The sequence below is a fragment of the Chaetura pelagica genome, unplaced genomic scaffold (genome assembly GCF_000747805.2).
Source record: "Chaetura pelagica isolate M959 unplaced genomic scaffold, ChaPel_1.0 scaffold83, whole genome shotgun sequence".
Lineage (NCBI taxonomy): Eukaryota > Metazoa > Chordata > Aves > Apodiformes > Apodidae > Chaetura > Chaetura pelagica.
The window spans coordinates 3,504,011-3,529,636 of NW_009952893.1; the positions used below are offsets into that span (position 1 = coordinate 3,504,011).

Genomic DNA, 25,626 nt, shown 5'->3' on the forward strand with positions numbered 1-25,626 from the left:
CTTTCCTAAGCTCACTTAGCCAATACAGTTTTGCCTATATTTATGTATAAAATAATACTCTTGATTGTCCAGATGCTCTTGTTTAGGTTTTTTTTCTGTGAACTGACAGCAGTTACTTTGTTTTTCCTTAGCTCTTCATATTCAAAACTATGACATAGGGATCACTTTGTAATTATTGGGTGGAGTGAACTAAGCAGTAACTTAGTTTTCATCATTTTCCATTTACCTCTTTATTAGGAAAATGCAATTTATATTTTAATTTATCATCTTTACCTCCCTCTTCTGGTGGAATGTGGTAACGACACTGTGTGTATGTCTACAGAGTAGACTCCTCTGTAATTTTACATACACATCTGTAAATTTGAATCTATATTTTACAAACTTTATATGCCAAGCCTCAAAACTCTCATTTGATCTATTTTTGCTGATTTGTTTAAAGGTGCATTTGAGCAGAGGTTTCTTCATTTATCAAGTTACTACTGCTGCTATTATTTGTAACATCAATTTTTACCTGAAGAGTTCAGGGAACTTGAAATCAAGATTATAATAGGAATCTCTGTCCTCAGACAGATGATCAGCTGTAGCCTCAGAGAGATGGAATAATCTGCAATTTTAAGCACTATTTGAGCTCTGAAATTAAAAAATCCTGTATGGTCAATTCTTATTTGTGATGATAAGTAGGAAGGGACACAGCTCACATGGCAGATTGTATGTGACTTCTAGCTTGGTACCTGCCTCTCAGAAGAAAGGGAAATCCTGGTACTATTAGGAGCAGAACAGAACTCAAAAGATGTGGTGACATGCATCCCATCGCAGTAAAGACAGGAATGGACCTAGAATTACAACTAGAAATTCAAATAACACTTCTCACTGTTTGAGAAGGAGTTTTATGTGGCTTTTCAGTTGAGTCTGCTCAGGTGGTTTATGGATCAGGATGTTGTGTGGTAATAAAAGAAGGCAGAGGGCAGGCAATTAAAGCTATTGAAGTCATATTCTTACCTGAGCATTTGTGAGAGATAAAGGGAATTTTCAAGTACACTGATGTGGAATGCATGGTTTCTCCTGTAGTTGGGTCAAGTCCAGTTGCTTCAGCTGCAGTACGTGTTGCACCTCCACCACCGCCACCACCTCCTCCTCCACCACCCCCTCCCCCAGGACTACAACGAAGTGTGTCTGCAATTGAGCTGATTAAAGAAAGGAAAAACAAAAAAACGAACTCTGGACAGAATCTGACAGAAAATGGGCCAAAGAAGTCTGAAATACCAAACATGCTAGAAATCCTCAAAGACATGAACAGCGTGAAATTACGCTCAGTGAAAAGGTAACAAATATAAATAAGTATGAATGTCTTAACATTTGCATTAGTGATTTGTTTTTATGACTCAGGACTATTTCTCATTTTCTTTTCTAGATCATCAGAAGGTACAAAACCTAAAGTGCCTGACCCTACAGATCCTGCAGCGTTAATAGCAGAAGCCCTCAAAAAGAAATTTGCTTATCGATACCGAAGTGACAGCCAAAGTGAAGCAGAAAAAGTGATTCCAAAGACTGAAACAAAGACAAAGACTGAGACAAAGACTGAAGTAGTGCTGGTGAGTACTGTGGTTCTGCCCACATGTTTGGATGAAATGCTACTGTCATGAAAGCCAACCTGTGTCTTGCTGCCAACATGCATAAACACCTACAGGTCAGCACCCCAGTCTACAACACTCTCTGAAGTACTGCTGGTAGGCCAGGATTTGCAGAAATCACAGGGGTTTAAGATAGAGTCTTAAGATAGTGTAAAATCCTGAAGCAAAATCCTGTAACGCTGTTCCTAGGAATGTTAAGAATGCTTGCTGGATGTTGGAAATGCTTGGTAACTAACAGCAGTTTCTTATAGTGTGAGAAAATAAGTTAAAAGGAAATTATATTTAAAATTCATGTACAACTTAATGTCTTCTTGTTTGTTTCAGATAGATTTGAAATTGAAGGAAGGGATTTTTAAGCAGTGAATGCTCAAGATGCAAGTTAGCAATAGACAGTTAAAAGGCACAATAATACGTATCAGTTCTGTTAGTAAGCAATCCTTGAAGCCTTGTGCTACAGAGCCAGAGAGGAAGAGTAAAGAGTAAAAATTTTCCCCTTTGCACGTTTGGAAAAATGCACATAAAACTTCACATCTGGCTGCACTCTGAATTAAGTTCTGAGGAAAATAAGATTCCCAAGCCACAAATCTCTGGACTTCTGAGTACTTCAGCTTATTAATGTTGACTTACTTGTCTTCTAGTTTAGGCCTTAAAGATACATTCCTGTAACATTCAGGCTGTTCTTCATAACTCAAAGGCTAGATATTCCCAAAGAATCAAGCGCTTTTTTTCCCCAGAACCTCTGGAACCTTAAGGAAAAGAAAAGGAGTTTGCAGTGTTTTCTTCACACACAGGTTTTTCATGACTTTCCCATTTTGAAAGTCCAGGTTTTGAGATTAAGGATCATAAAGTCCTCAAAAGCTAAGAAAAGTTAAAGTTTTAGTTTGTTAAATGGTAGAATGTTGATCCATAATGAGCTAATAAACATCTGTCATCAGTTACTTATCAGTATCAGTCCTCGTATGGTAACCTTGTGTGACACAGTTTTTGAACAAAGATACAGGCCCGAGGAAGAGCAGAAATACTGTTCAACTGCTGCTATTGGTTGTCAACTTCTAAAGATAACTGCATCTGTCTTCTTAGCTAGCTGTGATAGAGTGAACCCTCTGTAGCCAGAGCTGCTCCAGCAGATGGTTCATTGCCTCATCCGAGTTATTTCAGCTGATTCCTGATACAAGTTTTCTTTACTTTCTGGCTATGACTTGTGTGAAATCCACATGCAGAGCAGCAGATTGATAAAGGAAATTACCTCTGCCTAAATTCTAGTTCCTACTTACAACTTGGATGGATAAAAGCTGCAGTAAGTTTCTGTTGAGAGCAATCTGAATGTGTTTCTGGTTTCCTTCCCAGTTTGGGCCGCACATGCTGAAGTCTACAGGAAAAATGAAGACTTTAATTGAAAAATCTTAATGTATCAAGATTACTACGTGAAAGACTGTTCAGCTGTGTTGCTTGAAATCTTTTATGTTGCAAATAGCACTAGTACTGAGTGGTCTCTTACAACACAGGGAAAACCTAATGTGAAAGGTAGAATTGAGGCACTAAACATGTTTGTATGTGGATTTATCAAGGGGAATTAATTTGGCTGTTATACTCAGGTATTAATTTTTTATTCAAACCTGGCTGATCTACTCAGAGTTACTTGGTGGGTTTAGTTTATTAACACTAAATTATATTTACACAACATTCTTTGTGCATAACTGACCATCTTAAAATTTTGTGTACAATAAAGATTGTGATAACATCCTTGTCGATAGTTATTGGAGCTCTGACTGTAACTTGCACTACAGTGTTTAGTTTGATGCTGAATTTTTCATGTCAAAGTCTTTGTTTTAAAGTTAGCAAATTTTTAGCCCAAAGAAAACCTGCATTCTGCTTCCTACTGAAAGCGAAAACTTAATTATGCTGCAGAGGTCACCTGGTATGAGACATTTTAAGTAATAGCACATTTTTGTGCAAGGCTTTTTTTGTTGTTTGGGGTTTTTTTCTTGTTTCAAATGAGCTTGCAAGGGTAACAGCACAAAGCCTACTTGTATCATGCTGTGGCCAAGACGAAGAGTGCATGACAAGTGAGTTAAATCATGCTGTGGGAGCCTCTGTGAATAGGAAGTCCAGTGAATTTGAAAGAACCAGTAGGTAGCAGCAGAGTAAAATAAGGTAAGAGCTTGTGTTAGCCAGCATAGAAGTGGTGTGGGTAAGAAACAAAGGCACAAAATGTTGTGGAGTGCAAGTTGCCAAAAGTATTGCTCATTTCAGCTGTGCTGAGATGCTCATGGAAACCTTTTTATCCTCAGCTGTCTTGGGTCCCCTGATGGGTTTCTAGCAGCTGGGAACTGCACAATCCCTCATGGTGCTGTTTGCAGGGCAGAGGGAGCCTATGCTGTGGCACATAACCTGTGTTCCAGGGGAGTGGGGTCATCCCCCTGCACCTATTCCCTGCCGGGCTGCTGCACAGCTAGTTCATTAACTGACCACCTGAGCTCACCTCTCCAGCCACAGATAAAGGGCTCAAGCTAAAAATAAAATTCAGGCTGAAAAAAAGCTCTTTAGGAACCAAAGAACTACCACTTAATTGCACATTTACATGAAGACAAGATTTGCTCAGGCCAGAGATAAGCATATAAAAAAAAATAATCTGGGTCTTTCAGTGTTGTAAGGTGATCTGGCTGCTGGAAGGAGTGCCAGTGCCTCCTCGAGCTACTCTTTTCTAGGAAAAGAAAAAAGCAGCACTTCTTAAATGAAGAAAGGGGAGTGGCTCTGACTACCTTACTGAAGCTGACTGAAGTTTTGCTGCTTAGAGCTGGAATGTAGCTTTTGTGATCAAGGAGGATGTTTCCTGGTGTGAAGCTTCAAGTGCTGTTAGTATGTAGACAATCTAACTTCCAAAACGCTCTGCCGCGCACCTTACTGATAAGGCCATTACATCTTTGTGTTCTTTTAAATGCCTTGAAAACACCTTTTTAAATGTTAAAAGTTTTGTATTTAATGCTCTGTTGCCACTCTATGAAATTAAAAGCCGTTAAAATAACTAGTGTGTGTGATTTGTGGTGCTCTCCCAACAGCGGCAGCCAGAGGGCGGCCACAATACGTTCCCTTTCTAGTGACTGTAGCTCCGTGTAGTGACATCGGAGACTTGCAGCTCCTTCATGACTGGACATCCCTTGCTCTGCAGCAGGAGTAACAGTAGAATTAGTCACAGACCAGCAAAGAGCTGTTAATTCAGTTACATTCAGACAAAACTGATCAGGAATTCCTCATCACAAACATAAGAGGAAGGAACTCGAGTTCAGTTGTCTCTCCACCCCCTTGGTTTCCCTGAAAGTCCCTTGTGTGGCACAACCTTCCCCTTGCAAAGAGCCACAGCTCCAGAACAGCTGGCCCAGAATACCTCTGAAGTCCTCACCTCTATCTAAAGTGTTTCAGTTCACATTATTCTAAATGGCAGAATTCAAATTAAGTATCTAAGTCCAATTACATCATTAACTTGCAAAATCACTTGCACCATCACTTGACCTACTGAACTAGGCTAAAGTGTGGGGAAAAAACCCACACAAAACATTTACAGTTTGAACTGCTGATGTGAGGTGCAGGTATCTAGCACCCCAGAAATACAAAAGTCTGGCAAACCTTATCAGTGATGTACAGTCACAGTAAAGCATCATCTGCACAGGAAAATAAAATTACAAAGCTGCCATCAAATAATCTGTCATATTTCTCTGTACTGTAGTTCATACCCTGCTACTTGAAATATTTTACATCCACAGTGCCACTGCCCGCAGAAAATCATCACAAGCAGAAGTGCTCAAGCTAAGGACATCCCTACATGCTGGACAGGGACCTTCCAACTCCACCTAACCTAAGGTCCATTGGCATCTGTGTAGGTGCAGCATTTCAGCACTTCTACACAGCATGCTGAAGAAAATGCGTTTGTTAGTTGCTTTTTAATTCAGTCAACTGCCAGATGCTTCCATGTACACTAATAGATGGGATTAGAAGCAGTCTTTCTAAATCCAGTCTGGTAGGTAAAGATGGCTTAGGACAAAAGTACAGATGTTTTGCTCTAGCACCCTGACAAGCTGTAGTGGCAGCAAGACTGCACAACATTAAAGAATCAGAGGTTGGTTGTAAATATTAGACTGAAATATTGCTACATACATATATGTAAATTCATTAATTTTTAATAAAATATGCTTATAAATAGCCTGCAACAACTAGCAAAATGTATATTGCTGTTGAGGCTCTGCCTTTAACCAAGTCACATTTAAAAAAAGTCACAGAAGACATCAGATACTGATTTTAAGGTTTTTTTGAAAACTAGTGCAGGCTTGGAATATGCTTTATTCAAGAAGACTGGAGAGGAATCAATATTTGCACACAGAGCCCCACGGATCTGTGCAGGCCATAAGGAAGCTGTGCTGCAGGCTCTCTGCAGCAAGTTGCTCACCCACAGCCTTTCCTTGTCCTCAGGGCTCCAAATGCCACTGGCAGGCACCGCCCTTTCCAAGGCAGCCTGTTAAAAGAGTGAGGCTTTTCTCTTGGTGCCAGTTACATCCTCAGCTCATCATCCCATCTGATCCTTCCCTGATGACACCAGAGAACAGTAAGAACTTGCACTGATGGCAAAGGAAGGAAGTTCACGCAGCTTCAAAGAAATGTTTTCATTACAAATTTATTTCTTTAAACATGGCCACTTTAAGATTAATGGTATCACTTCAGGGAACATGAAAGAATTATAAACAACCAAATTTCAGAAGGGGAACAATCAGGAAAGTCAGGATTTGCTTTTCAAACAGTAAAAGGCCAAGCTCCAAGAGGCAAGAAGTTTTGGCATATGAGGACTAGTAGTTTCAAATCCAGAAGTTGGCTTGGTTTTAACAGTGGAAGCTGACTGCAACCTTAGCTACCTCTCCATAATGCTGGACTTGGACATAACTTAAATGTACAGGAGCATAATGTGAGAAGATTATTTGTTTTTTATTAATTAAAAGTTAACAGCAACAGGCACATACTAAATGAATATGGCAAAGCCTTTACAAATGGCTTTACGCTTGAGTTCTCTCCCAAAAATGGCTGTTGCAACAAACTGTAAACAGAATCAATAAACAGTCTTTTACAATAATAACAGGGAAATACAAATGAACTAAAAGAAAGCACCAGTTTCTCAAACTAGATTACAGTTGTGCTTACTGTACTTAAAACAATGTAAAACAAATTACAAAAATGGAATGTTTTAAGTTTAAAATTAGTCCTTTAATTTTGTCCTAAAAAACATTTTCTCCTTTTCCCATCAAAAACCCATTCGTGGGTAATGTTTCAGTAGAGGGAGGAATACGTAAACAATGCACTTTTTTTTGTGTGTGTTTGTTTTTTCCTTAGTTTTCAAATCAAAAACAAATTTGGTCACTTAGCTTTGTGCATAGTTTAAGGCATCTGTAGCAATTTGTTACAGTTTCCTCCCCAGTGTGGCTGTTCGATGAAGTTGTCACATTCTAAAAGAATAAATAAAATAAAATAAAAAAACAACCAAAAAAAAAAACCAAACCAACCAAAAAGTAAATGTTGCCTTTCAAACCCTTCCCGGGACCCTCCCGCCCTCCCCCTCCCCAGACATACTCACACACCCACACGTACACACACGCTGCAGCGAAAGGGGCATTTGTACCCTTGTTCTGAAGGACACGCTTCCCATCCCACTTTATTTCAGATTGGCAAATACCCTGAGCTGATTGTGGTGTTTTAGACATTCCACCTTTTTCTTGCATGTGCAGTTCAAGTGTACAATGGTGAAAACAACATGCAATGTTTCCACTGCAGAATCGCAATGTAGTTTGGCCGCTGCCCCCTCCCTCTCCCACCCCCCACCCCTCTCCCACCCTTTCCCTTCCCTTCCCAAAATTCAGAAGTGTTTCCCACTGTTAAAAAATTGCATTCCCATATAGCACTGGAGTAAAAGCTTGGCTGTGCTCTATGATGAATGCTCAGTTCCCAGTGCACAAAACAAAATTATGGCAAATGGGAGGCTTTTCTGGCATCCAAAGAAACAAGAGCTGCAGTCTCAGTTTTGATCTTTTTCTTTTAAAAAAAGCAAAAAAACCCCAAGTTAGTGGTTCCTTCACAGCCATGCGCAAAGGTTAAGTCTAGAACCAATAGTTTCAGAGTACATTTGTAAACATCAAGTCTTGCCAGAGGCAGCAGAGGATGGGCACTTCACATTTCCGTATTAAAACAGGGACTGAGTGGAAGGTATGCTTTGAACACATTTATGCAAGTCTTGCTAGATTCCAAGAAAGTGGAACAATCCATCTCAAGTCTTAGGTTTCAAGACCATATTCCACATTTCACAAAAAAAACAAAAACAACAAAAAACCAACCCCAACAAACCCCAAACAAACAACAAAGCCAAGTGGCACGATGAAGCTTCCGTACTGTTCCTCCACGGCTCGGTCACTGCTGTGCTTTGCATATTCAAGGTTCCCAATGAAAACCAACTGAGGCGTATGCATATTGCTCTATGTTCAGATCTTGCAGTTTAAAAAAAAAACAACTCTGGTCCAAATGGTCTGTGTCAAAGGAAAACTTGGAAATAAATAAATGCTGGCATCATTTTACCAAAACCTGGAGCTGGCAAGTATCTCCTTTAATCCAACCGTGCAGATACCAAGAGAAGAAAGAGGCAGTTTAGTCATGAGGATTGAGGTCAGGACAATCGAGGTTCCTGAGGTAATAGGTCTGAGTCCATTTCCTCAAAAGCGGGGTCAACATCGTCACCGCTGCCAGACTGTTCCCTCTGCACCCCCTTCCAGCTGGCCTTGTTCAGTCCCAGGTGGCCCAGCATCGTCTGTGACAGCCTTGTGTTTGAAAAACGGGCCCATTCCCCAAACAGTGGCTCCACCAAGTAGGTCATAAAACCTTTGAGAGCAAGCAGACAAACATCCAAGTGAAAAACAAACAACAAAACAACCCAACCCACAATCAAACTAAATATTTTAAATAAAAATTTAGCAGCAAAAAATAAACCATGTGTCAAGACTGTTCTTCTCCAGTGTGCATCTTAAAATTTCTTTTAAGTATTCATGGCATCTTAACAAAATCATCTCTCAAAATATCAATTATTTTACCAGTCAGCTGAAGGAACAGCATTATATTGGATCGCAAGGTAACCACCTCTCTTTCACAATAATGACCAAATAAAGGAAAATATTGGGAGAACACAGGGGGAGGAATCTAAGCATCAGCAACTAAGCCACACATACTAACTTAGAAAACCTAAATTTCTAAAATAAAGATTTTGTAACAAATTAGCCCATAGACAGTCTGAACTATAGTACACAAGAAAAAAAGCAACATTATTTTCACAATGTTAAGTTGATTAAGAATACTGAAAAACATAAATGAAAATTTTTCAGCAAGGCCACAGAACATCAACATACAAACATTTCTATACATGTTCCTGTGCATCCTCATGTACACTTGTTTACAGTGTCCACTTCCATGAACCTAAAATTCAATTGTAAGATAACCAACATAGGATGTGTTACTTACACAAATGGAAGAGTTTATAAATTAAAACAGTGCAGCTGATTGAACAGATCAGGTTTTGTCTCTAACTTAAAAGCCCAGAGAGGTGGAACCCCACTAAGGTAACCCTCCTGTGAAAAGGACCTGAGACTGCATAGGAAAGGGGAACAAAGACTCCTCTTCCCAAACTGGCCACTTCAGATGAGGAGAATTCTGGGCAGCAGCACAGAAGTCAGACACCTGCTTCCCATTCTGCACCTGCTCTGGGAGGTAACAGGGGCTTTGCTCTCACAGACCATCAGTGCAGCATCTTCTGAAAACACTCCAAGGAGAAATGTTGAAAAAAACTGCTCTTTGTAACCAAGTGCTACTGTGCACACAAAGACAAAACTCCTGGGACGTGCATTTAGAAAGTACTTTTTCAAATAGCATCCTTAAAGAAATCCACTAAAATAAATGGAAAACAAGAACTGCAGTTACCGATCTGGATGTTGGCAATAGTTTCTGTCTGTCGGTCACAAAGTGGACTCACACCCAAGTGATACTTCTTTTCAATATCTCCTAAAGAAATAAAAGTATAATATAACTGTTAAGTCATCTGACCCAAACTCCAGACCCAAATAGGATCATCAAACACAGAGAGAGGTGAGTTGTGCACCCTGCTCAAGAAGGATGGTGTTTGCTGTTTACTTCCCTCCCCCACCTTCCAAAAAAACCCAAAACATGTAGGTCTGTCAGTGAGACCAACGGTACTTTGTAGCTTTCATCAGACAGTAATTAGAGGGCAAAACATCAAATTACAGGTTTCCTGAAGGATTAACACACTACCTTGCAAAAACTCCTAGGCTGCTGTAGAAATGCCAAGTTAAGATCTCCCCTTGCCTATATGGAAGAGAACAGCCTTCAGGAATCTCGCACTAATGCAATTTGTTGTTCTGCTTTCCTCTATCCCCTTTATCTACGAATAAGCTTCACATGATTAGCACCAAATAAAGCAGTCTGTTCCCTTTTTACTGTATCCATGCACCAATTAGCAGCTCTCAAGTCAGCTAAGCTAGCCTCAATAAAGGAAGGTGAAGCACAAATTATTATTAAAGCAGTTACAATGGAGAAAATTCACTCCACTTGTCAATTAAAAGCTTTATTAACTGCTTATAGAAGTAAGTAGCCTCAACCACAAAACAACTCAAAATCTCTTCCCTCTTGCCTGCAGGTCTCATGGCTACAGTTTAAATATTGAAGTTACATGATTAATATATTTCATAATTTACTGAAACCACTACATAAATGTAAAGTGAGCACAACTCTATCAGTCCTAAATATAAATGCCTTTCTTTTCAAGCAGCTATGACTCACTGTTGCCCTCTCCACAGTCTAAATAAATTATGTACCAATGTATACTTCTACTCTTACTTGCCTTGATGGAAGAACTCCTCTGTTACTTTTTCACTCCACTGCTTACTCAGCTCCCACGTCCGACATGGATTACAAATATCAGCACACTTCAAAGCCATCTAGTAAGTTAACACACACAGCATTAGATCACCTCTCCCTCCAACAGAAGCAGCTGTAATTTATTTCCTGACAGCAGATTAAGTTTTGTGAATAACAAACCTACCTACCATTTGTGCTTCTCTCTAAAGTTATGTTCTATAATATTTTTTAAATGCTTAGAGAACTATCAGATCTCATGATCATCTCTGAGTAATATGGAAATTCAGTCAAGTCCAAGTATTTTGGGACACAATATTTAGTATATTCACTAACACAAGAGACTGCAATAAATTTATTTTTTTTAAAAAAGTATCAAAGTAAGAAAACAGTATTTTGCATTTCTAGCTCTGAAGTTCACCTTTTTAGTAATGCACAGGTTTGCACAGGACTGAACTTATCTATTTGTCCACTTCAATTTCAAGTTCACGATATGAACCTATAATAACAAGAGACTCTCAAGGCTTTTGCTTTTAAAGCTTTCTGAATCTTTCTCTAGCACTGCTGCAAACTGATTCACAAGGTGATACTTTCCTTTCCTGAAATAGGTTCTGACAAAGCATTTCACAGTTCTAAGACTGCACTGGAGTCATCAGAACTAAGCCTTGCCTTGGAAACAACTCTCCTCAGTTTAGCAGCCCCAAGTTACCAGACTTACCAACACACAACATCACTGGGAGAAGTGCTGGGGGGCAGGGGATGAGAGAGGGAACGTTTTCGTAATGAAACAAAATGGCTAAAAGAGATTTCTGCTTAACTCTGAAAGCGGGAAATAGCTTGGAAATATTATTTGGCATTTTAAGTAAATTATTTTTTATGTTAAAATGATGTTTTCAAAAATATTTCCACAAAGGTCACCTGTAAAATGAAGTGACGATGGTTTGCATTCTCTAAACATAGGTCTCCTCTGTCCAAGTGGGATCGGAACATGGATAGGTACTCATTTTGCTGACTGATGTCTGTGGCAAGAATGAGGTCACCTATCTGGCTTTCCATCAGCTGCCTGGAATTAGTAATACCAAGCATTCAAAAAGCATAACAACTAAGAACAGCAGCCATCACTACATTTTCATACTTTTATAATTTTCATTATAACTCACAAGATTTTAAGCATTTTCACCCAACCCTTCCCCCCCCCCTCCTCTGAAAAATTTCTACAAGATCCATAGAAATATCAGGATGTTTCACTGGCAACTTTCAGGAAGTCTCAAACCATTTTTAGCTCTCCCCCCAATCCCTTTTTTTTTTTTTCCCCTTCTGAAAATGCACATAGTAATTGTTTAAAGCTTATTTCTTGTTAACATAGGTGAAGAGGGCCTATTTAAAGCTACAGTTGTGGTGGCAGGAGAAAATGCTGCCAAGGTAAATCAAAATAGGTGCTTGACTATATGAATACAGCTCTTCAGTGTGCTTGCAGTCAGTTTTGTTCCCAGGATCTCACTGCACCATGAACTGCTTCTACTCCAACAGCAGGCTACTTGGGAGTTCTTCAAAGAACATTTCAGGCTACACTTTGTATTCAGCACTGCCATGCAATAATGTAGCTGGCTTTGTAAGGCTGCCTTGCTGAAGTGACAGCTTACATACATCTTAAAAGAATCTGTACTATTTTGTGCAAACATACCTGTTTTCCAATGACATATGTGCAAATAAACCAGACTCTCTCAGCAACCCCACTGCTGATCTCCAGTGATGGTTTTCTAATACTGAGGTATTCTGCCAATGAAAAGGGTATTACAGGAATCAGTGAGTTTTGCTTAAATTGAAGAGCTATATACTAACAGCAGTACCAGACAGTTCCATTGGGATTTAGAGGTGGTGCTTTTCTTTCTTTCTTTTTTTTTTTTTTTTTCCAAGAAGGTTAAAAAACTCATAAATGCTGTATACTTAGTTAGCTTGCACTTTTTTTTTTTTACTCCAAATAACACAAAAACAATGTCTGGATTCAGATCTACCACCAGCGAAACACATCACAATTTATACTTCTGTACTCCTCAGGCATTCTGCCAACCTGGTATTAATGAAACAACCCATTTTGTCCTTACCTTATACAAAGTTGCTAAGTAATGGTTTGTTTTAATTAGGAAAGGTTGGTTAACGCCTGGGTGATCCAAATCATGTGTGGCAGCTGCTATTAAACTAAGCAGAATGTCCCATGGAGTTAAAGATTTGGAAAGCTGTAAGATAATAGCAACAAATATAATTCTGTTAGCAACACAACTACAACCTTAGAAAAAGTCCATGAGTGTCTTTTTTAGTGATTAACAGCCAACAAAAAGAGCATATTTTAATAATGTAAACCAAATATTCCACTGACTTTTCAAAGTATTTTCCCTGCAAAAAGGTATCAAACCTCAACAGTGATGAAAGCATTATTCTTTCTGAATGAGAAATTTCAGTCTTAAAAAATGCTGGCACACAAAATGCTACTTTCTAGCTGGTACTGAAGTACTATTTCTAACCAGATCCTGTAAAAGCAGCAAATTCTTAAAATTAGCTCTCCATATCATTTACTAGGTCTGTCTGTGTCAATTTAGCTTTAAATACAGAATATATTTTTTAAAAACATAATAACCTTCCATCTGAAAAGAAAGAAACCAATGCTCTGGAAGACTTCAAAATTGTTCAGAATGGATTTCTACTCTTAAGCAAAATTGTATTTCAAAGCCTCCCAGGAAAAGAACCAAAGACAAAAATCTGCCAAAAATTAATACTCTCAAGAACTATGTGCACATTGATTAACTCAGTAGGAGTAGGAAACTGCAAGGACTTACTGTCACTGCTCAGAGCTGTTACTGCTTCTGGTTGGGAGGCTTTGTGAGTTAAACTGAGTAATAAGGTCTAGCTTGTACTAAAACAGAGAGGACAGTTCTGCCCACACAGAAGTGAAATGCAGCAAACACCCTGTGAGGACACAAGTTTGTAACATTCCCTGCTGCATTTGCCGTCTCTCATGCCTCACATGTTTATAATGGACTTTGGTGCAACAGAACCAGTAGCTGTATGTGTTACTAAAAATACAAAACCTATACTTGGATCTGAAGCATTACAAAACTTCCATCACGAGTATTAAAGCAAAAATGCTCAGAGCTTCCCAACTGCATGCCACAAAAAAAGCTCATCATGTATCAGTTCTGATTTGGCTCACTGCACCAACTGATCTGAGAGCACCACTGAGAAACTGAGTGGGAGGAGTGGGCAAAGAGCCTCTGAAAAACATCCAGGGAGCCAGAACTTACTTGTTTTAACCTCAGAAGCAGAATACAGAGCTATTCTATTCAAGAGAATACCACTTAGAAAGAGAGGCCCGAGAGAACTCCTGATGTCTTGCTTTAAGGTATCTGTAACAGAAGCACCACTATTCCTAAACACCAAGGATGAGCAAAGCAAAGGTAATGGTAGTTTCCAGAGGGAAAACAAAAAGAAAAAAAAAAGGAAAAAAAAAAAAAACACACAAAACCATCTCAAACCACAAACACGCAGGTTTACTTCCCCCAGCTCTCACTCAAGCTGCAATTCCATATGCATGTCTTGGGGCACAAGGCTGTGTTAAACAGCTGCAATCTACATCAAACCCCTGCACTCCAGGATTCAACACCAAATCACACAGAAAAAAAAAAAAAAAAAAAGGAAAAAAAAAAAAAACACACAAAACCATCTCAAACCACAAACACGCAGGTTTACTTCCCCCAGCTCTCACTCAAGCTGCAATTCCATATGCATGTCTTGGGGCACAAGGCTGTGTTAAACAGCTGCAATCTACATCAAACCCCTGCACTCCAGGATTCAACACCAAATCACACAGAAAAGACAATTCCAGCTCAGAAGAGGCGAAAAAAAGTAGCGTGAACCCAAAGCCTCAGCAAGATGGAGCATAATTCCCCGGGCGGGGGGGGGGGCGTTTATGTTCAAAAGTGGCTTTTGTTGGGCTTGGGGGTTTGTTTTTAATAAAAAGTGCATGCATATGCACATATAGGTATATACATGCACACAGTCTATCTATATGCACACAAGTGTATATATTTTTGTGATGTAAAAGTGAGAACACTCCCTTACCTTGGGTTCTTTTAAGTAACAGTGCATGGCCTGAGTCACATCAGCAGCATGAACTGCATTATGGTAAGGGTTTTGACTGTGATAATCTTCTTGAACCATGACTGCAGGAAAACAACAAATATCCAAGTTGAAATGAAACAGCAGGTTTTTTTCAAGAGTCATTTTATATGTCCTTGTTAGGCACAGAAATATTCAGTATCTCAAGTTACATACACATAAAAACGTCAAAGTCAAAAAATCATCAGCTGAACCAAGAAGCAGGTATAAAAGATTAAGTGAAAAATCAGTATTTTCTATATGAAACTAACTATATGTGAAGTTTCTCATTGCAAAAATTGAACTTGAAATCAATATATGATCTGAGATATTCTGACTTCGAGGACTTCCCAGGAAAGGCCCCCTTTGATAATCTAGCATGCCTAGTTATGTTGAGGCAACATGGAATACAAAATGAAGATGACAATTTACCAAAGAATCAGGATGACTTCATATCATGCCTTGAAAACAGACAGGATCAGAGGAACTACACATTGGTTTACTGTCATATGAAGTGTTTTTCTTTCCCCTTCAGGGAAGTGGTCATTGGAGGCCATCTGTACATAGTTTAGGCATCTTCTTATACTTGTACTCAGGCAAATTTAAGTCTATACACAATTTAGAAAAGGATGTAATTTAAATGATGGTGTGCCTAAACCCTCCTAGACTTCATACTTATTATTTTACTTCTTCCATACTTTCCCTCCATCTTCCTGGCTGTCATAAAACACCATAGATAGAATACTTTAAAGGGCATCCACAATAGCATGAGTGTAACGACTGAAATAACTACTATAATGTTTAAAAGGATAACATGGGAGAAGATCTGAAGCACAACAGTGAAAGCATATTCTAAAGTTTTGCCTTGGTTTATCATATTAGCTCGTTTGAGCAAACCTCAAACAAACATTCTCCAGAATATGGTCTGTCAGTCCCATTCAAACAAACAGGCCCACAATCTATTTTCGTACTCAATTTATAAGCCAGTACCCTCTGTGTAACTGACTGCAGTGTCAGAGAGTTACTGCCCAGTATCTGTGAAAAGCTGTGGCTCATGCAAAGTCCAATACTGTCAACACTGTGTAATCTCAATAGTACTCAGTGCATAGCTGACAACTTGGGCATTTAAGCATTTTTGGGCTCTGCTAATCTGCATCCGAACTCTTTTTCATCTATTCCTCACTTCAAGTGCATGAATGATGATGTCTTTGGCTTAATCCCCTAATTTTTGTACCTTCATAGGCTTGTCCAGCTACTTCAAGTCTACTATTCTCTTATTTATTTTAATAAGCAGGCCTAGGATAATACTTTAATCACCATCTGCCAGAACTAGAATGGCACAACAACCGTTTGTTTCCAGAAATGCAGTACTTTGTATTTTCTCTCCCTTTGGAAATCACAGAAAGACTGTGTATGTGTATAAATAAACACACATACAAGAGACATACATACACACACACAAAAATAAAATGCTGAGATCCTACTGAGGCCAAAATCAGATTTTTGTCCTTTAAGAGATCCCAGTAAGTTCTTAAATAAAGTGAATCTTATGTGGCACTATGGACAACTTGAGCTGTCCTAGTCTTCTGGAACTTGATCTTCAGATTACTTTGAACTAGTGTATAAGAGGTAGCAGAAGAAAACAATGATTTGGGTTCATGCAAAGAAGCTGTAATTGGAAGAAAGGCTACTTGATTGGACAGACAGGCTAGGACCAAGCTAAAATTAAAAAAAAAGTTCTCCTCACTGCTATTAAGTAGAAGGCAGGAACAAAAACACAAAGATGGTGAATTTCAAAGCTAGAATAAAAATTTGCCTTCTTCCAAATCTAACCTCCTTGCAGTGACTCACAGTTTTGAGTATTCATATGTAGTTAAGACTATTGTTATCTTTTGACAACCATTTACGTAATCCAGTCATTCCTAACTGGTTTTTAATTTCAAGTATTGTCTTTTGCTAAATCTCAACTAACCGGGAAATAGGCAAGATGGGAAAGAACACGCTCAGTTATAACTTTAGCCTAAGACCAAATTTCTACAATAGTTTTCTTCACACTCCAATATATCAGTCCTCAGGGTCAGCTGATCTACTTTTTTGAAACTGAAAAGAATTGAGCCCACTTTAAAACAACACAAAATGCAAGACAGAACTAAAATTTTTGTAAAGCTGAACAAGCACTAAATGTTGAAAAGAAAAAAATCTGAAGTGGGAAAAATACTTGAAAGGGGAGAAATGCATACCAGACAATTTCTCCCCTAAATGGCAAGCTCTGTAAGCACGAAATTGTTTTCTCTGAAACTGTGAAAGCCTGCTAGAACAGCACAGAAATTTCCCTCTCCTGCTCAGTTAAAAAAAATACCCACTCCACAAAATTAAGGGTGTCTATGGCAGGGGGATGCAGAAGGACAGCTCTGTCAGCTGTCAAGTGAAAAGTGCCACTTGATTTTAATATTCTATATCATATTTACAGTTCTTTCCATTGAAGCATTCCAGTGCTGGAGGGCCAAACAGTTGAGTAAAATTGCCTTGCGCTTGGCTATGGGGACAGTGAACCCACAAGCACAGGGCTTATTTGTAGGAGAGTCTGAGCAAGGAAGGGAAAGCATCCAACTGACACCATCAAATATGGCCAAGCTGGCATACTCCATACAGTTCAGAATCTGTATTGTGAACTTCATAAATCAAAAGAGAACTGAAAATTTAAAAAGAGAAAGGAGCTGTTTAGCCTTTCCCAAGAGAAATGTCACATGATATCACATATATTCCTAATTCTTTAGATTTAGAAAATTCAACACAGCATTTGCTAGGAAACTACTACACTTGATAACACTTGCTTGGATTTAACATGAAGATTTCTATACTCAGAAACTTTGAGAGATTGTCTCAATCAACATAATTTAATCACTGCACAATCTGGACTGCATCAGTACTCTTCAAACCTTATTGCTAAACTATAACCAACACTTCATTAAGGTACAAAAATGCGGATAAACAGCAATATTCATCATAATAAAAAGCTGTATTTACCCAAAAATCTACGAAGTTTCATCGTATCTAACTGGAAGTGTTCAATTAGTCCATGAAGATTAAACAGATGAAAGGTTAAGCTGACTAGACTGTTTCCTAAAAATAAGATGAAAATACTAATTCATTGGAAGCCATGAAATCAGTGACTCTTTCATAAGAAATGTATTACTTCAAACGAACCTGTCACAAAAAATACACAAATTTCTCTACACCAATTTATGATAAATATTTACATCTTACTGCATGACAAGATTCCATTGGCTACCTCCTCTAGTAACCAGCGGTGTTTTTGCAAAGTTATAACGCATTCACCAATTGTCTGTCCACTGTCTACTGACAGGAGGAAAATGTTACTGAACATGAAAAAGGCAACAGGTTTCAACATGCAAACCCGTTACAATGGTATTCAACTTTGTGGTATGTTGCATCACGATATTTATAAACAGATACACAGCTTAAAACCAAATACAAAAATAATTAGGCATAGAAAAAAGCTAACCAACACAAATTATTAGCGTACATTGTACACACGCTCTCTCTCATTTTCATCAGATATTTTGCTAAACTACTATTTATTTCACAAAGAATTCAAAGGAAAAGTTTTATGTTTCACTAGGAAATGGATACTATGACAAGCTTACAATATACTTCACCTATTCATAGCTATGATATTATAATCACTTGCAGTGGTAAAACAAGTAAAACCGTAAGAGGCAGATAAATAGCTTGCAAATGTTTACTTGAAATTAGCTAGCCTGTTATTATTCCGCAAACAATACGTAGTGGCAGATAACTCAGTTTTGGTACATTGACTCTGACAATCTTCATTTAGCAGGAATTAAAGAACCTATCACAGACAGAAACTGAGGTACAAAAGAACAAAAGTTTCTGCTAAATCTAGCTTATTACTGGGCTTAATGCATTCCCACGCACATGCCACTCCCTCACAATAAGATAGACAATTCTTCCAACAGCATTTACTGAGTAATTTGTTTCTTAAAGGCCAGTCCAGGGCAGCTCATCAAGCAGAGTTTTATATGCAGCATTCTGCCCTAACAAACTTTTAAGAACAAGATTGCCTCTGTTCAAAAATGTCCTCCTGAAATGACTAAATTAGGATGCAGAGGATGGCACAGGAAGGTTTCCACAATAGAAGCTGTGCTGGTAGTATCTAAAATAAGCCTATTTAAGAGCTAGGGATGGCCTCATATAAAAAAATATCTCATTTCAGACTACTCCCCTTTGATAAATTAATCTGAAATAAATTGTGCTTACAAACAGGTTAACTTGCACACATAGCTTTTTTGCATTCAGTTATCTAGTCTAATGTTTATCATTATCTATATAAACATTATATTTGAAAAAATCCTAGCTGTTTTCATTTTTTATACCCATCTTCTGTATTAAATCAATCTGTGAGGATACTACTTTCACACTAGATTAAGCCAAGCATCCCCTCAACAAACAGGAAAGTTATCTTTTTGTGTCCTATTTTCCTTTCTGAACTTCATTTCTCTTTCTGCCAACTTTAAACACACTGACGGCAACTCTGCTCCCAGCTCCATTTGACTGATGTAAAACCTGAAAGAGTTGCCCTCCGTTTGTTTCCCACACTGGCACAAATGTTTCCTTGGTGCTTGACTTGATCATCTCCTTCTTCCATTCTATTCAAAACTCAACTTCCATTGCTGCAAACTGTAATACAAAACTTCACTCTATCTACTGCAGCAGCCCTCCCTCCCCCTTTGCAGCACCATCACAGGTATCTTTTCCATCTGTCCTTAACCAATTATTGGAGATTTTCTTTACAAAGCAACTACTTTAGTTCCTTCTGCTATTTGTAATTAGTGCACAAAACTAACCATAATTGTGCACAAAACTTCCTTTTTTTTGTTTTGTGGAAGCTACGTGTACAATAGATTCTGATCATCTCCTAATTCTGTCGGCATTCTGCTAGACATCACCATTATAATGCATTCACAACACCCTGCCTTCTTATAGTACTGTAAAGTAATAGAACTATTTCTACCTAACATTACATTGATCAGAAAAATGTTTTTCAATGTAACTGACCTCGGACACAACCATGTGAATTAACAGCATTCCATAATTTAAAAAGACTAAATTAGCAAAATTTATACCAAATTACTACTTGTAAGAGAGAACAGCAACCTACAAAGTACCAGAAGGGTCTCTTCTATAAATCAAAGATTATTACCAACACTGACAGCAATACCATTTAAACAGTGGCCAAACTAGGATTTAAAGACTATTACATCAAAAAGTACTACTTGATGAAATGTGTGCTTTTGAGCAATCACATACAACAGCATAAGAGCAATAGTTAAGTTTGCTAAGTGATAAAACAGAAAAGAAATAACAGAAGTAAACTCACCATTTGTCAGTCTATCAAAAAGAAAAATATCAAAATTCCAATTTCCAACCTTCTCCAGCATACACTGAAAGAAAACACAAAAGCTGTCACTTTTTTTCTCAGGACATGCCTGTCCTCCCATAGTCCAGAGGAGTAATTAAGATTTCAGAGGCTGACACAAGTCTTAAGATTTCTATATACAAAAAACAGTATCAATAATTGAATTTATCTGATAACTGGAAGACTTTAAAATACATCTTGTAAATTGAAACACTCAAATACAAGTGTCTTGACAGTAGTGGCATGAGATCTTCCTGTAGTCAATTTCTCAAACTAAATAAAATTTAAAACAATTAGGTTAAAAACAGAAACAACATAACAGGAAAACTGTGTTCAGACTTCTCCCCCTTTTAATTTTTTCCAATGAGCAATCCCTTTGTAGTCCTTCACCTCAATTTCTTTCTTTCCCTCATTGTTAATACAAGATAAATATTAGCTAGCTGTCTTACTAGACATAAGCCAAGATTTTAATTTCTTTAAGAAACTGGCTTTTGACTTTTCACTTCACTGAAGTAGCACTTCACAGCTGCTCCACGTGAACTGTGCTTCCAGCAGCATGGATGAACAAGAGCAGCAAACAGCACTCGAGGCCTCACTAGAGTTCAGCTGTCACAGTCCTTGCTTCCCCTGCACCTCTAGCAGAAATACCTGCCCAGCATGTTTGACAATGGATACCTGCCTTCTCCTATTCTCACTAGACTGGCAGAGCTGTTTCACGATCCAATTTCTACGTTCTAGCTTTTCTCCACCAGGCACTAAAACCCAGCTACTAAAAGAAACCAACAGCACTAACAAGATCTTTCTGCTGTTTAATTAAACGTACACTTCTAAAATCCATCTTCCAGGTTATCAGGTTCTTTCTACACTGCAGTCTGATTATGTCCCAGATGGACACATTGTACTATAAATACCTGCCTTTTCTGCAGCAAGGTTCCAAACAAGAAACTTTACAAATAATCATGAAGGCAACACAGCCTTTGGGATCTTGAGTAACCTGTGAACTCTGCCTGCTCGTTCTCCTTCAGCTCTATCCATCCTCTGTTCCCAATTTGCTAGCCCTTCATCCAACTAACTGTTCTTCTAGTACTGCCTGTCTTCCTGGTATACTTTACTGCAGCATGAATATATTATGGCTAACCCATTTTTCTAGAAGAATTGCCTACCAAAGAAAAAGTCAGTTTGACATAATAATCTCCTGATAAATCAATGTATGCTTTTTATTGAATTTTCAGTAGTAGTTAGTCACTCTTCCAGATGTTCAGTAATGAGATTAAAAAGGAAAAGAGTTGGGTAAACAGTTGTCAAATTGCTCCGTTACATTTCTGAAATAGTTACATTTTTCTTTCTTCACTTTTTCCCCCCAGTTATTACAGTGCATTTCCATTATTAAAAAAAACTGTTAGTCATATCAGGTCTAAAAATCATCCCTGTAAGTCTGTGGGAGGTGAAGGAGTTTGTTAGAAACCAGGTAATTTTAGCTGGACTTTATTATAGACATATATATAAACAAACACATATACACTAAAAAACATGCTTAAAATTTGTATTTGGCTGCACTCTCTCTCAACATAAGACACAGTTATAAACTAGTGAACATTTTTTAAAACATACTTTCAAAAAATAAAACAAGCAACCAACCTTTGCTTGTCCATTATAGTCATCATCTAAAATGTTTGAAGAATTTGGAACAGTGATACCACGGAAAAAACGGGAAGATCTCAGGTACCTCTGGAAACTAAGCAACCTTCTTACATTTCTCGCAGAAACAGACACCTCAATTTCAGAATTTGCTACAAAAAAAAACACAAACAAACAAGAAAACAAATACTCTCTCTAACAAACCTTTGCCAAAACAAGAAGACTGTCTGGGGAAGTTTGGTACAAAGGTGCTGTACATTTTTTTTTATTGGAGTAGTGAACGTTTCAGCCATAGAGATTTTTATTAATGGGAAGTACAGAGCCACAGCTTATAAAAGCAAGGTCTGTATGTAAGCATCCTGTGAAGAAAAACAAGTATTTAAATTATAGCTAGAACTTATCTTTTTAAGGAATTCTCTTAGTCAAAGGACAGAAATACTACTGACATTTTGTAAAAAAACCCCATAGTATTCTAAACAAGTTATTTCTGGAAAACTGCTGTCATATATATACATCCAATCCATGCCTCTAGAAATTCACATAGGAAAAGTACACCAAGGGAGTGTCAGGAACTCTGTTGATACAGGAGTTATAAGCAGGTTTTAAGCATGTACAAGTAACTTTTACACCGATTTTTTTAAGCTCAGAAATTTGCTTACCTTAACTGGTAAAGTTTTAAACATACTCAGATGATTTTGGTGCTTTTGCAGACAATTACAGTGAGAACCTTCCCTCTGCCAAAGAAGTGCCACATCTACATTCACAGCTTATATGAGATTCCCTTTCCCACTACAGTGAAAACACCACAGAAAGCTGTTTTAGCCTGTTCTCAAAGATCAATCCAAATGTTTTGCTTCACTCATGTTAGGTTAACTGGTTTAGTCAAATGACTGATGCTAGCTTATATTCAATTCCACTTGATATGCCTGAAGTGTTGTAGAAACCTGGAAGATCAAACTACGTATCTATATATAGCTCAGTTCTTCGTAAGGAATGGGACAGATATTTTAATTCTTAAATTCATAAGGCCCAATGTGGCCTTTGCTTTCTTTTCACCAGTATCCACCCAACAGCAGTTTTATTTAACCATCAGTCAGTAATCTTGATATTCCCTCATTCTGCCCTGAAATACTTATGTTTAAAAATGAAAAAAGAAAGGGTATTAAATAAGGAAGTTAATGCAAACACGCTCTCTTCCAAAAGTGCAAATCCTCAAAACCAACATGAGCCCGACTTTGTTGTACAGACCTTGTGCCCTTCAAGGAGTGAGGCATACTAGAAACTGGTTAAACAAGCAGTTAAAGTTTTGGTTATTAAAGTCAATAAAAAATGTCATTCAGGGGGAGGTGTGGCCTTATTATCAACCTCAATTAAAAACTTCTGTGTTTTCTAGTTAAAGCAGTTTAATTCTATAAAATAAATCTTCATCCAGATTAAGTTCTTTCTGGAGAAGTTCCGATGTACTTTCAGTTCTACATTATTTCATTCACACATTTTCCAATCTACACTAAAAAAACCACCCCTGAAGGGAATTCACAACAGCCCAAACATACAGTATCTAACAAAAGGCAGCAGCGTTTCACATCAGTCTGCACTAACAGAGATTAAATGGACACAACTGGAATATTCCTTCAGATATGCCTGGAACCCTTCACCAAGATACTAAAGTACCAATCAGTTTCAAAGAGCTAACACAGGTAACTGAACATGAAATACCTTTCTTCAAGTCATCACATGTAAGGACAAAGGCACATCCTCTGAAGACACTGGTACATATAATATTGCAGTTATATAAAAAGGTGTGCTACATATGATATAAGTTGCCTATAAAGCAACATTCATGCATACAGCAGGAAAATAGACTCTGTCATGATGATTACACTACCAATATTTCTAATCACATTTGTTAACAAGAGGTTACAGCCTGCAGAACAGAGAAGCAGGGAGCAATATAGCTGCTCCTGTTAACAGCATAGGTTTCAGGTTAGAAGTTTTTCCCCCCTCAATCTTGATCCAGTCCCCTAAAATCCAAATTTCAGAACAGAACTTGTTAGGTTTGAAATAAAGGAATATCAAATGGATATATTTAGGTCATAAAATTATCTAAAACAACCACAAAGTCACAAGCAAAATCCAGGAACTTCACTACAACTCAGTAAAATGAAATATTTTAAGTGGGAAAAATCAGCAATCATCTCAGAAGCACTAATAGTTTTCTTTTTCATAAGCAGTCTTTACAGTTAACAAAAACCTACTTCGTTGTCATGCTACAACTAAGTCTCACTCTCACAGATGCCAACCATGAATTTTTAGCAGAACAGTATAATGTAGGTAACAGAAGTAAAACAACATCTTTTGTCAGTGAGGTACACAACAGGACACAAATGTGATCATTTGACAGCACAGACCTGGGTTCAACCTCTATTTGTGTTCATAAGTCACCTGGACTGCACATGTTTTTGCACATTTTTTCTGATGAGGATGTGGGTACAGAGGCAAATGAATCACTCACTTCTATGAAGCTGAACAGTCATTACTCTTTACTTTGAAATACGTTATTGAGACATTCATCTTAATAAAAATACTTTTTCACTCACTAAATTGTTGTGCAGTTCATAAACCACTGCTCTTACACTACTTTTTCTCCCCCTTATTTAAAAAAAGAAAAAGAGCACTGCCCCAGCTGCTGTAATTCAAATATGAAGCACCCTTCTTCATTCCAGATTTCCTGGCAGCAATGCTGCTACTACAGAATCACAGAACAGCAGAGGTAGGAAGGGAGTTCTGGAGGTCATCTGGTCAAACTCCTCTGCTCAAACAGGTGACCTAGACCACATTGCCTAGGACAACATGTAGGCAGCTTTTTACTATCTTCAAGGATGGAGAGTTCCCAATTTCCCTGGGTAAGCTGTGCCAGTGCCTGGTCACCCTCAGAGTCTCCCGATTCTCAGATGCAAACTCCCATCTTTTAGTTTGTGCCCATTGCCTGTGGCCGTGTCACTGGGCACTCCTAGATAAAGCCTGGCTCCTTTCTCTTTGCACCTGCCCTTCAGGTATTTACATATATTGATAAGATGCCCCCCTGAGCCTTCTCATCTCCAGCTTGAACAGTCCCAGCTCTCTCAGCCTTTCCTCATCAGCCCCTTAACCATCTTACTGACCCTTCACTGGATTCTCTCCATCACGTCCATCTCTCTTGTGCTCTGGGCAGCCCAAACCTGGACACAGCACTCCAGGTGTGGCCTCATCAGTGCTGAATAAGGGGCAGGATCATCTCCCTTCACCTGCTGGCAATGTTCCTCCCAATACAGCCCAGGATACCCTTTGCCTTCTTTGCTGCAAGGGCATTTTCCTGGCTAATGTTGAGCTTCATGTCCACCAGGACCCCAGGATTCTTCTATACAGCTTTACAGGTGGCCAGCCCCCAGCCTGTGCTGGTACCTGGGGTTGTTCTTCCACAGGGGCAGGACTTTGCACTTTCCTTTGAAACTCCTATTTATTCCAAACATATAGCCCAAGTAGACAGTAACAGCTTGACCTAATGTCTTACCATTTAAATTTGCAAAGACACAAATAACTTCCAAACAAGAAAAAAGATCTTGAGCCCTGCCAGCCTTCTGCTGTTCCAGAACATCTAATTCAGGAGGACTACCCAACCCAAAAAGTAAATTGCTTTCTCTTTAACAACTAAAGATTTGCTACGGGACAATTCAGAAGAGGTGAGTCAGATGTGGAGGTTTGACAGGTAATTAATTTAAAAGGCAGGATGAAAAAGAAAATAGCTAGCTTTCAAGAAGG

At 38.4% G+C, this 25,626-nt stretch overlaps 2 protein-coding genes across 2 annotated transcripts in view; one reads left to right on the top strand and one right to left on the bottom strand.

The window, feature by feature from the left end:
* The window catches only part of MTFR1 (mitochondrial fission regulator 1), a 15,076-nt gene extending 12,038 nt beyond the window's left edge, over window positions 1–3,038 (top strand). The window contains exons 5-7 of the mRNA XM_009995548.1: window positions 1,069–1,321; window positions 1,412–1,592; window positions 2,979–3,038. Coding sequence (XP_009993850.1) covers window positions 1,069–1,321; window positions 1,412–1,592; window positions 2,979–3,038 — 494 coding nt within the window. The remainder of the gene's footprint in view (window positions 1–1,068; window positions 1,322–1,411; window positions 1,593–2,978) is intronic.
* A 5,213-nt stretch (window positions 3,039–8,251) lies between these two features.
* Window positions 8,252–25,626, bottom strand: part of PDE7A (phosphodiesterase 7A) — a 41,172-nt gene continuing 23,797 nt past the window's right edge. The window contains exons 4-13 of the mRNA XM_009995549.1: window positions 21,829–21,980; window positions 20,152–20,215; window positions 17,757–17,852; window positions 14,694–14,794; window positions 12,683–12,814; window positions 12,262–12,353; window positions 11,496–11,640; window positions 10,564–10,660; window positions 9,627–9,707; window positions 8,252–8,537 (exon numbers count right to left, since the gene is read on the bottom strand). Coding sequence (XP_009993851.1) covers window positions 8,326–8,537; window positions 9,627–9,707; window positions 10,564–10,660; window positions 11,496–11,640; window positions 12,262–12,353; window positions 12,683–12,814; window positions 14,694–14,794; window positions 17,757–17,852; window positions 20,152–20,215; window positions 21,829–21,980 — 1,172 coding nt within the window. The 3' untranslated portion in view covers window positions 8,252–8,325. The remainder of the gene's footprint in view (window positions 8,538–9,626; window positions 9,708–10,563; window positions 10,661–11,495; window positions 11,641–12,261; window positions 12,354–12,682; window positions 12,815–14,693; window positions 14,795–17,756; window positions 17,853–20,151; window positions 20,216–21,828; window positions 21,981–25,626) is intronic.